Consider the following 13,467-nt stretch of genomic DNA (forward strand, 5'->3'; position numbering starts at 1 on the left):
TCATGACTTCAATACTTCCCTCCTTGTGATCTCCAATGTCTCTCTCCCTCTTTCTGTCAAATATGCCCGCCTTTAACTTTCCATCCTGCCACTTTCCACCCCTTAGTTCATCTCCTACACGGTATTACAAATACATCTGCCTTGAAGATGAGCAGGAGAGGAGTGGGAGACAGATAAGGAGATCATTGGTGCCTCGGTGAGGAAACGTGAGGATGTGGCTGCTGTCTTCATTAGGGAAAGGGCTCCGAACGTGTTCAGTGTATTCTCATCCCTATCAGCTGCACTCACGCTGCTCGCTGCACTCACGCTGCTCGCTGCACTCTCACTTGTGCAGCTTCAGCCCATTGGAAGCTGCTGCCCTGCTCTATCAACGATAGGACTAGCAGACTCTCTTCTTCTCTCGTCTTAATGAGAATGCGTTGTGTATCAAGCCTGGAGACTTCTTTTAGAAATGAGTTTAGAGACTTTCATGGGAGGAAGGCAATAATGTGATCATAACCTGGTGTGCATAACCAGTGCCGGTTCTGGAGTCTGTGGGGGCCCTAGGCAGACATTGCCTCCCCCAGCGGAGCAAGGCAACGAAACTTAAGATGCCGCATTTTACGGCGCACTATGCATGGGGCCGCCTTGAGGGAGTTTCCCGACATGTCGTTGCAGTAAATTAAAGGGTGGTTTATGTTGTCGTTGCTGTGGACCTTCTTAATCTACCTTCTTTGGGGGCCCCCTTCTGGTCCGGGGCCCCAAGCAGTTGCCTGCGGCCCTGTGCACAGCTTTCACCCTCTGTATTGAATTGGAGGCTATGTATGTGGTGGCAGTTAATTAAGAAAAGTACAGGAACATTGTTCTCTGAATAAACACCAAGTAGTGTATATTATTTCAAAATGTGCAGGAAAGAGAGAAAGAAAGACAGAAAAAGAGGAGAGATTCAAAGTATTTAAAGGCACTGTGTGTGATTAACTGATTCCATAAAACTGCATGGTCTACTTTCGTAAGTGGTCCATAAGGCTGTTCTTTGAGCTAAATGCTAATATTATGAACATGTTGATGTAAGCAGGTCCTTCTCGGATTTACATTTGCTAATTCAGGGTCTATGCAGGAATCCTGAAGTCAAATGTAAAACCTTTGAAGACCTTTTTTAAAACCCTTTCCATACATTTTAAGACCTCATCGCCACTTGGAGTTTTAACCGGTTACCTTGGCAACACACTTTACCTCACATTCACTATATACAGTATTGATTGTCCTGCCTCCTTATCTTCCAACCATTTGGACGCAGACTTGCATTTCCCCATAACGACGTTGTTTAACAACCGGCGTAAACGGACCTTCGCGCTATCAAGCAGTGAGCGTGCGACGTCCTGTTCTGATGACGTCACATCCAACGGGAAGCCATCAATAAACTCCACAGAATCACACGACACACCTACGCCATGATTACATTCAGGCAGACTGTAGAATACAACCTCTCTGGACCATTTATATACTTAGTGAAAACAAGCTACACAATGTAACACCTTGTTTAATACTTGTTCATACTTTTTTTAAAAGCCTTAATTTTTCGCTAAATTGATTTATCAACTTTTAATACTTCTTAAGACCCTTAAGAAAGTAGAGCTAAGGCTGAAAGATGATTGGTTTTGCAGGTGTTAGATAATAAACCACTACTAGACAAACTGAAATTGATGGTGTTAGGCTAAACATCTATTGAATCCATTTATTGCTTACAGGGACATATCAATCCTAAAGAGACACACAATACTTTTGGGAGACGTTTGGCCCTGAACAAAAGAGAAAGTCAGGAGATAGTAGAGCGAGTAGGATTCATCCTCTGGGGACCATGAATGCCAGTACTAATTTAGTGGCAATATATCCAACAGCTGGCTCTTTGACTTTTATCCATGGGCTGGATCTCCATGAAGCGGGACCAAGCAGGGGTAACAACTGCAATCACTCTTTTCATTTATAGAAAAGAGGGTTGTCATCATTCGTCAAGGAGTTGGTTTTCTTCGTCCGCTTTTCAGCAGGATGACAGGAAAGCCACTGACCACTACGTTCATGCATGACAGCATGTGTTGGTCATGCTTGTATGAACACACACACACACACACACACACACACACACACACACACACACACACACACACACACACACACACACACACACACACACACACACACACACACACACACACACACACACACACACACACACACACACACACACACACACACACACACACACACACACTCCATATGTCCGACCTATTTTCTCCTGCTTTCACACCTCTCACACCCTTCCTTCTGTTATTTCCTCTCCCTTTTTTAATTATCTTTCCATCTTCAGGATTCATTCTCCCTCTTGGGTTTCCTGCTTCTCTTGTTACCTGAGTAACAATTCACAATTCTTCGTCCCTGTTTTGTACCCTAAGTGCTGGAATGTTACATCTAATCATGCAGGTGCTGTTGGCAGAAAAGAGAATATAAGATGGAACACTTTCATAAAAACAACAAAATATTATCTTCTTTAGGTAGAACATGGGTTTCAAAGTTCTAGATACATTTTTTATTTTGTATTTGTGAATCCTCAACATTAATAGTAGGCGGCTGTGGCTCAGTGGTTTGTGTGCTGGATTTCAAATCAGGGGGTACTAAGTTCGAGTCCCACTGCAGTCAGCATGTCGTTGTGTCCCTGAGCCACTTCACCCCAAATTGCTCCTGTGGGGATTGCCCACAGTACTGAATGTATGTAAGTCGCTTTGGATAAAAGCATCTAACAAATGACATGTAATGCAATTAATCAGATTAAAGATGACATGATGCTTATATTTAGCTCCATTTTTGTATTTTGTACTCTCTACTGTGAGATGTTTACATGCTTTGATGCTCAAAAAGGTCTTAATTTGTCTCATACTGCCTGTGCTGCAGCACCTCTTTTCACCCTCTGTCTGAAACCAGAACCCAGTCTGCGCTAGCCAATAGGGAAAACCCCAAAAAGCATAAAAAGGCAATAATCTGATGAAAACTAAACCTGTATTTCACACAATATTAAAATGAACCGAAAGCATGCTGAACGCAGTCTCACATGTAGTAGATAGTATACTGTACGTAACTAAATGTGTCTGCTTGGTGCTAAAAGGCTGATTAGATAATGCTGCTGAAGACCAGCAAAAAACACAGAGAGAAAAATAATGTGAGAAAGCAGAGGAGGGGGGGTGGTTTAAATAGCAGGGGAAGAAAGAAATTAACGGAGCGAGGGAGAGCAAGACAGAAGAAAGCAGAGCGCTAATAAGCACAGTGTGGGGTGAGAAGGAGGCCAACAACTTGTTTATTGCAATGGTGGGAAGATGAAAGCAAAGGGAGACGCCTCAGCAATTCTTTTTGTCCGTACTGTATGCGTGAGTTAATGCCACACATGGAAGTGGGAGCATTCTTGAAACTTGAAAAGCTAACACTATAATGATTAATAAATGAACCAGAGCATTTGATACATCTGGTAGCGTTCGAATGTTCGATAAAGAAGCGTGTTTAGTGAAATCATATTGCTTTACTTACACATGCCCTAACGAGTATTAGATATCATCTCTTAAGATATTTCTCAGACACACAGTGATGATAGTCAGACTAGAAAGCAACTGGACCACGTGCCTCTGCTGGAGGATAAGCAGACGGGCTACAGGGACCTTTGTCCTTCACAACGTGCCATTGCTCTTGTCACAAATGAGCCCTCAGGAAACATGCTCACTAATTTGAGTCTCAATGCACTGAAGAAGCACCGGGTTACATTGAGCATGCATGTGTGTGTACTGATGTGTGTGTGTGTGTGTGTGTGTGTGGTCGGAGAAAGCGGGAGGCAGATGGGTCCGCAGTGTTCCCTCGGTGGGTTTGGAGCTGGCACACGGTTAATTACCTCTTAATTAAAAATGACCTGCCTGTGCCGGTGCTTCTTTGCACATGGATGATACATGTGTCAGAGAGCAAAGGGAGACCTCTGTGTGTATAAGGGTGTGGATACAACAAGGGTATGCGATGTTAACACACGGTACACACGGTTTTAATGGGTCTATGGAGTCCTCGCTGTCCCGTGAGCTCAGCGCTGACGTGTTGTGGTGCTCTCTATTTGGACGGTCACTTAAGGACAGTTCATCCCAGGCACGGGCACTTGTATGCTAGGGGGCACTTCCAGATAGTCTGTTGTTATTTTTTCTTTACTTGCTTGTAAAGCACTTTGAGCACCAGGAAAAGTGCTTTATAAGTCATATGTATTATTATTATTATTATTATTAACGTTGCCAGGGAGCATGGATTGGCTTAACTCTTTCGAAAGTACACCTGAACACCACATTTTGAGAGGGACCAAATTAACGGATGGAAGTGAGTAGAATCGTTGAAACAGTTAAAAGGTAATGGTTAAATGGTTAGCTTAACGTAATGGATACAAAGTAGCAATAGTTAGCTTAAATGAGTTAATAAGTGGTTGACATCGTTAGCTTAAAGTAATTGAAATGAAGATCTAATAGTTAGCTTTAACTAATTGAAAAACTGTTACAAAAGTTAGCTGAAGGTGATAAATAAATCGTTAAAATAGTTAGCCGAAAAAGTATAAGATCAACCTTCTAAATAGTTAGCTAAAAGCTAGGGCAAAGAATTAAACTCAGTAATTTGTGTATGAACAGCTTAGTTAGCTAGTTAGCTAACACTAGATGAAATGTGGTCGGCTAAAATGGATGGAGTAACAGTTTGAACAAATGAGGCTGTCAGTGAAAGGCTACTTGAGTTCGTCAGATGGGGTAAGTTTTACAAAACAGGTTGGGAACCATGCTCTAAGACATGTCGCATAATGGAACTGTTCTGAACTGACACACTGGCATAACACTGCAGACTATAAAATATATACAGTGAATACAAAAAGGAAAATTACTACTTTTCCATTTGACCTCTGCGATTGCAGAGACCCAACTGCAAAACCTCTGTTATCAGTCATTTCACATCAGCTCAGTGTGCCTGCATGCAAACACACACACACACACACACACACACACACACACACACACACACACACACACACACACACACACACACACACACACACACACACACACACACACACACACACACACACACACACACACACACACACACACACACACACACACACACACGGAGGACTGACCATTGTTGGAGCGTAGCGCCCTGGCGGAGATGCCGTTGGTTCCTATTGGATGATGAATCCCCGCTCCATCCACCATTGCCATCCCTGCCTCCCCTGGCTGCTTCATGAGCTCTGTCAGAGTCCTGGAAGAAGGAAGACAAATACACATTTACACACTTCATAAAAGCATCCTCATACAAGCTGAAAAGTAGACATACATCACAAAGGACCTCACAAAGGGAAGAGAGTGTTGTCAGGTAAATGAGAAGCTTTGCGAGGAAAAGAGAACTCAAGGGAGATGTGATTGGACAGAGTGAGAAAAAGAAACACATGTGTATGTATGAGGACATTATATAAAACAATCCAGAAACTATCCAAACAGCCTTCATGTTAATTCCGCTACCGGAGAATAAAGACAAGTTTGAAACAGATTGTCTTTAAAAACAAACGTGTGAGGATTAAATTCAAGAGACTGGAAACGAGGATGAAAAGGATGTTTCTGGATGGTTGCCAACTGGAAGCATCAATCATTCATAACAAAAATAAAATATAAAATGACTTCCCCTTCCCCCCTTGTTATCTTATATTGTTTGATGCCTTTGAAGAAGTTCTGGTGCCTCAACAGAACTGGAACACTGGCAGGAAACGGCCTTCAAACATGCAGAGTTAACTCTTTAGCGCTCACACAACCTGCAGCTGTAAACAAGGACTACTTTATTTTAAATGGACACATTTTCATATCTATCTTTCTACTTCTGCTCGACTACATGTTGAAAGCCACATTTGTACTTTTTACTCCTATTTAAAATATGTATTTACTAGTTTATTGATCAAATTGAGATTTTTACACACAATACTTAGGAACAACTGTTTATAATATGATGGTTTGGTATAGATTAAACCATCCAAACCTATACAACCCAAACAAGTGGAGTACTTCGTGACCACAGAGCATGAACGTTGTGATCAGATGTTTTAGCGCAGTTCTCCAGTGAAGGGGGGGGAGTCTCCCTCCGCAGCCGGTTGGCGTAGTTTTGGCACAAATCCGTTGTACAGACCGACGTTAACAGCAGCCCTGTCTGTGCACACGGAGACCGACTCTGTCGTCCGGTGATCTAACCGCCTTCTGGAAAAGCTTCACAAGTACATCGGTACGCAAATGCGCTTTGTGACTCAAGTGACGGTACGCATTTCAGATTACGCACATAACCTGCGTACCAGTTATGTGCACCTACTACAGCAAAAGTATTCTCCGTCAGGACTTCCTGCAACAACACCACGCCGTTATCTTGATTCTGATTGGCCAGAAGACATTATCAAAGATGTTCTATTGAGAAGACGATCACTACGTGACAAAAGTTTTCAAAACCGTTTCTGGTCTTCGGTATTTCCAGACAAGTGGCTGCTGAAATCAATCTTACTAACTGCTGTCTGTGCAATTCTCAGCGCGAGTTGGCGGACTTTATTTTGCTTACTTTAACATCATTTTTCATGGTGGGGCTAAGCCATTTCTTGGTATGGGTGTGGCCTACCCCAGCCATACCCTGGCGTTGCCACTGGTGGGATGTATGGGGCGGGCCATTCTGCACATGCGTTAAATGCGTTAAATATTTTAACGCAATTAATTCAAAATTAATTACCGCCGTTAACGCGATAATTTTGACAGCATTAATATATATATATATATATAGTTTCAGCCAAGTGATCTGATTTGTCAAAGCTCGTCTCATACAAAGCTGCATCACTGTCATATGTGTGATTGCACTTTATTGCAGTAAATAACCCTGGTGGAAAACAAAGAATATTACTTGCCCTTTCAGGTTGTCAGCTACTTCATTTTCTCCTGTCAGTATTTGTTTTTAATAAGGTCAAGAGAGAGAAAAAGAACACATATCAACACCTGCTGTCTGCTCATAAGAAAAAGTTGTATTCTTTCCCCCTCTTTAATTGGTTTCGTAAATTGGTTCCAGTTTTTGCTCACATTAAAAACAAGAGTTTGCTCCACATCAACATGTAACCACTGACAAGGAAATTATAGCGACATCGTCAACAAATCAGCTGTGACCTGCGAGCAGCTATCAAGAGACCCATACATATTTCCTCACTGTTAATCTCACTGTTGAAGCCCTTAACGCAGCCTCTAATACGCAGCAGAGCAACTGTCTTTTTATTAGCACGCTGTGAAGTGATTGCCTGTGGTCATGGGAGCAGGAAGCATAAAAACATGAACGCTCCAACTATATAATGCAATTCACAAGTCGTGGTTATTTTTGGGAGGAAGCAGCAGGCACAGCTTCAAAACTTAAATGTATTTGGGCATGGCATTGGCAAGGATGCAACAAAACAAAACACAAGCACCTAAAGATATAGGTTCAGTGTATTATGGGGGAAACACAGACGTTTGAGCAATTCATTAGCTTCTGATAATAATATATATTTATTAGGGCTGTCAGTCAATTAAAATAGTTAATCGCGATTAATCGCAAATTAATCGCACATTTTCTATCTGTTCTAAATGTACCTTAGAGGAATATTTTTCAAGTTTTTAATACTCTTATCAACATATGAGTGGACAAGGGATATATGATACATTATGAAGTGATATGCCGCGGACTGTACTTAATGTACTCTGATCCGGTTACTTATGTTGTGGCCGATATTTAAGTAAGCTTTCTTAACGCTAATGTTATAATAGTCAGATTGCTCTGAAGATGGAGGTGATATTCTATTCATGTTCACGTTCACACAGTCGGTGATTTTTGCCGGCCGTCTTTCCTGCGACGGCAGTTTTTCTGTATTTCCTTTCTCCTGTAATATGACTTGATCGCTTTAAACTCCGCACACTGAGCTCTGATTGGTCAGCAGGCGGTGCTTTCACTGAGTTGAGCTCTTAGCCTGCAACCTAACCTGGTCCGGACCAGGTTAGCTGCTTAGCATATATTACCATGGAGATCTAGCCTGCTAAAAAGAGAACCAGCTTCGGATGACCGGAAAGCCGGAGTTTTCCCTGAATTTAGCCGGCTAAGCGAAAATCCTGCTTCGCAGCACCCCCTGGTCATGATATATCACAATACATTGTATTTAGCTGACGCTTTTATCCAAACGGCTTACAATAATTGTGATAAATCGTGAAAATAAAAGACAGAAGGGTGAGACACATGTACAGTCACTTCAAATGAGCCAAACCATTGTAAGTGCTTGTGCAATAGTTTGAAATGAGCTAAAAATAATAACAGAGGTTTAATGACCCAGGTGCAGTCTAGACAGGTGTATATACTTCCTGTTATCATAGTAACAATGGGGAGCTTGTTTCACCATGTTGGGCCAGGATAGCAAACAGGTGGGTTTGTGTTGAGGTGTACCTGGTCCTACTCGCAGCAAAGGAGGAACAAGTAGATTCAAGCATCTTCTGGACAATATATGTAACAATGCTATTGCACTTGGTGCCAATCCATCATGGTAACACAAGGCCAGTTTACACATGAAAATGACTTCACTGGTCATGAGTAGTTAAAGTCAACCTGTGATCAAAGGTGTAATGTGTGTTTTGGCTCTGGAGGAACTTTGTCATGTCTGAGAAATGTACCTTTGAGGATGTCATTGAGACAAACAATTCACAACATGCTTATTTGGCGAGGAGCAAGAAGCAATTTTCGGCCAACAGGGGGCAACACCACTGGTTTCAAGTAGAAGTCCAATTCTATAGAAGTCTATGAGAAAATAACCCCACGTTCACTTGATTTTTAGCTTTAATTCATTACATACGGTTTACGTTCCTGGCTTTAGTCTTTTTATGTGTGTTCATTGACATATTATTCACCACCAGCTGTACCTGAGTGAATACATTCAACATACGTTTATAAGTTTTAGTTCTCCAACAATTTTGTGTAGGAATGAGCTTTTGAAAATATCCACCCGACACGGAAACTTACAAATTAACTGAGCGGTTGGAAACATGCTCTCCTTGGTGAAAGCAATTATACATTACAATTCAATTTTTCCTAGACATCAAATAAATGCCTATTGGTGCTGTTGGGAGACTTTGAGTGACTGCGCAGTAAAACGTCCAATCAGAAGTATCGGGCAAACTAAGATTGGCATTTCTTTCCTCTCCCTTGATACTTTTCTGCTGCTAAGGTGCCATTAAAGCTGCTGGTCCCTGGTACGCATGTGAAAAATACAGAGCTCAGCAAAACCCGGCCAGGATAAATTAAGATCAGAAAGTTTTGTTTGACATCGCACCCCTGCTGTGATCATCTCTTCTGGCAAATGTTTACAAGCTTAGAAATGTATTTGTATTCTTTAAACCACAAAGATGTAACTTTTTGACTGATACAAAGAAAGTTAAATTGATTTTATTTTTTAAAATATTGCATTAATGGGTTGCTTTACAACTACTACGGCCCCTGGTAGACTACCACACAATTATAGACCGCTACAATTGAGTGCATTAAACCTGCATTATACCATTTTTTGTAAAATCTACTCTGCAATAATCACTGTTAGGTCCATTGCATTTTTTTTTCGGAGTGTCTATTTGCACCCAGGTGTAAATAGACACACGGCAGCTATTCGGCTATTTACACCCACCCAAAAAACTTCTTAGTCACTGTTTACTGTTGTGATATTTTGTAAATAAAGATACTGAAATTCATCACGTCTCATAACTTCTTTCTCACTGTTGTGGCAGATTAATTAACCCCCTTTCATCAGGGGGGTCTGTGGGACATTTATTTCCTTACAGCCATGTTCACAATATAGCACAGGTGTTTTTTGTCCCTGATGTTTAGGTAACCTGCAGGCCATCGTAGAAAGAGCAAGAAGAGATACATACAGTACAACTAGGGCTGCCTTAATGCACGGGCTGACCTGGGCTGAAGCCCAGGGGCCTATGGAGATCAGGGGCCTATCATGAGCCAATCAAAAAGTAAAAAAAAAAATGTAATTTAAAAAAAAAAAAGTTTTTTATTTCGGATGTTTTTAAAAAACATTTAAATAAACAAAGTCTTGGCTTTCAGAATGTGAAACTTTTATTTCCAAAATCACACGATAAATACATTTTTGAAGCTTGTAAAGGGAAGATGACAGCTCTCACTCGCCACTCACTCCTCCTCCCTCCGGCTGAAATTATGAATGTAAGGCGTATAGTAATCATAGATAACACGGCAGGGTCCGTTACAGTTTGTTTTCGTCTGGTTTCAAATAAACAAAGTCTTGGCTTTCAGAATATTAAAATTGTTTCGGCAAATTCAGATGATAAATACAACTTTGAAGCTTGTAACGGCATAATTACAAGTGGAGAACGGAGTAACTTGACGTCACAGCAGACATAACAACAGCCTGTGTTTCTCGTGAGTGTTTCCCCGGGAAACAAACACAATACACACAGAATGAGAATATGTTTCACATGTGACTTATTCAAATTGCGAGTGATTGAGTGACAGATGAAGGTTGTTTAGGAGAAAAAGTTTGAGAAGAGAACGTTTGAGTGGCGCTCGGGAAAGGAAATTGTTGAGGGAAAAGGAGTTTCGAGACAAGCTATTAAAAAACATGCCGAAGCTTACAGGTTATTTTAAACCTGTAGGCCAGGATGAGGAGGAAGGACAGATGAGTTCTGTCCGAGCGGCAGCGGTGCCGGCCGTGGGGCCTCGGAGCCAAGTAGGCCATCTGGTTCTGATAGCGATGCAGTAGCGGGAGAGGAAAAACAGACAGGAGGGACATTATCTGTTGGAGGAGATGGAGAGGACGACGAGGACTTGCTACGTGGAGGGGAGCCAACGGCAACCGGACAAATACATGAGGGAGGCCCGATACGTCAGTCATCTGGAGGAGAGGACCAGGCGCGCGTAGAGCAGAGTGGAGAAGTGCGATCACAGAGCCTGCCGAGGCTATAAATGACTTTCATTTGTTGTTTAACTAGGGGGCCTACAACACCTATCAGCCCCAGGGTCTGATGGCAGGTTAAGGCGGGCCTGAGTACAACAGCCGGGTGTAAATCGCTACAGTGCTTAAGATAAGATGTGCCTTTATACATCCACTATAGGACAATTTGACGCAGCAGCAAAAGGGAAGGAAGTTATCAAAGAAAAAACGCCATAAATACCTATACATCCAAAACAGTATCTAATGTGTAGCCCGGGTGCAAATATCATTGTTAGCTACGGACACCCGGGTGTAAATAGCATTGTTAGCTACGGACACCCGGGTGTAAATAGCATTGTTAGCTACGGACACCCGGGTGTAAATAGCATTGTTAGCTACGAACACCCGGGTGTAAATAGCATTGTTACGGACACCTGGGTGTAAATAGCATTGTTAGCTACAGACACCCGGGTGTAAATAGCATTGTTAGCTACACACACCCGGGTGTAAATAGCATTGTTAGCTATGGACACCCGGGTGTAAATAGCATTGTTATGACACCCGGGTGTAAATAGCATTGTTAGCTACAGACACCCGGGTGTAAATAGCATTGTTAGCTACAGACACCCGGGTGTAAATAGCATTGTTAGCTACACACACCCGGGTGTCAATAGCATTGTTAGCTACGGACACCCGGATGTAAATAGCATTGTTAGCTACACACACCCGGGTGTAAATAGCATTGTTAGCTACAGACACCCGGGTGTAAATAGCATTGTTAGCTACACACACCCGGATGTAAATAGCATTGTTAGCTACAGACACCCGGGTGTAAATAGCATTGTTAGCTACAGACACCCGGGTGTAAATAGCATTGTTAGCTACACACACCCGGGTGTCAATAGCATTGTTAGCTACAGACACCCGGATGTAAATAGCATTGTTAGCTACACCGAAGTCGATAGGGACTTGGCTTGGCAACTGGAAGGTCACCAGTTCAAGTCCCGGCAAGACCAAGTGCTACCGAGGTGTCCTTGAGCAAGGCACCGTTCCCCACACTGCTCCCCGGGCGCCGTTCAAAATGGCACACACTGCTCCTAACACTAGGATGGGTCAAATGCAGAGAAACAATTTCCCCACGAGGGATTAATAAAAGTCCATCTTATCTTATGTTCTTCTTGCTAGCCAATCCATTTGTTCCCTCTCATCTCATTAATATCAGTCCACTTCCATTTCATTACTTCATTTGTCTTCCACTCCCCCCCTCGTCTCGTTCTCTTGGCAATAAAGCGAGGTGAGGCTGAATGTCCATCACTCTCTCGTCTCCCTGCTCTGTTTTCATCCCCTCCAGAATGCTTAAGAGCACTTTTGTTGCGTACTTGTTGTTCTCGACACCCTCTATCTCTCTAACCTCTCCTCGTCTAATCCTGTCGTTCTTATCTTCTCAACTCTCTGCGTCTGACTCCATTTCCCTCCTCTTATTACTCCCCCCCGTTCTTCATCTTTTCCGTCGCTACAAGCCTTTTTATCTCTTCCCGTATCGCTTCCTCGACCCTGCGTCTCTCTTTATTTCCCCCTCAGTCCTCTTTATTCTGCCGCTCTTGCTCTTTCACATCGTTGTGTCTGGTACGTCTCACCCTTTGGCCTGATTTCTATTTTCTCCCTTGTCTTTCTTTCTTTCAGCCCCTTAAGTATTCTTGCCCTTTCCTCCGTCGTCTCTCACCCCCTCCCTGAGGAGACTGCTACATAAACTATTCTAACTTGTTGTTTTAGAACTCTTGGAATTAAACAGAATGATATGAGGACAAAGCTCCATGTCAGCACCAACAACCAACACACAATTCATTTATGACCCTGGAATTAATAAAGTAAAGGCATGCCTTTCACCTCCAGCAGCTTTTCACCATATCGTTCTGACAAATGGCAAAGCTGCACCGCTTAAGTCAAATACTGTTTAAACCCCAGATCAGGACAGCATGCACCCGGTCCAAATACTGAGGGATATCTGCACTCTTTCATGATAAGGGTGGGAGCTTTAAGTGTTAACATGCAGCGCTTCAAACAACACTTAGGTCTAGCATATGAAAAAGACAGGACAATGCAGGCAAATGAACTGCTTCTTAAATCTGGAGGAACTAAAACTCAAATGCTGTTTTAGTTTTCTTAAAGTTGAGCGTGTTATAAAAAGCCACTGTATTTGAAGGTTGAGCTGATGTTTCTGGTATTCTTGGCTGGCTCCAACAAGCCGTGTAGGACAGAGAGTGAATAAACATACTACACAGAGATGCTGTGAGAAACCAATGTGAGTTTGGAAAATTGCACAATATAAATATATTCTAGTAGACCTCAACAATGGAATTATGATCAGTAGAAATGGCCATGACACGTCCTTTAATAAGGACCATCGCTCAGCCTTTGGAAAAACTATTGGAATAGTCCCCTCTGTAGCTTTGGAG

The 13,467-nt window shown here is 42.4% G+C and overlaps 1 protein-coding gene across 1 annotated transcript in view; it reads right to left on the minus strand.

The window, feature by feature from the left end:
• Positions 1-8,555, minus strand: part of LOC117451736 (GATA zinc finger domain-containing protein 10-like) — a 98,593-nt gene extending 90,038 nt beyond the window's left edge. Inside the window, exons 1-2 of the mRNA XM_071203901.1 lie at positions 8,512-8,555; positions 5,171-5,292 (exon numbers count right to left, since the gene is read on the minus strand). Of these exons, the coding sequence (XP_071060002.1) occupies positions 5,171-5,292; positions 8,512-8,555 (166 nt within the window). The remainder of the gene's footprint in view (positions 1-5,170; positions 5,293-8,511) is intronic.
• Between the last annotated feature and the right edge of the window lie 4,912 nt (positions 8,556-13,467).

The sequence above is a fragment of the Pseudochaenichthys georgianus genome, chromosome 8, assembly GCF_902827115.2.
Source record: "Pseudochaenichthys georgianus chromosome 8, fPseGeo1.2, whole genome shotgun sequence".
NCBI lineage: Eukaryota > Metazoa > Chordata > Actinopteri > Perciformes > Channichthyidae > Pseudochaenichthys > Pseudochaenichthys georgianus.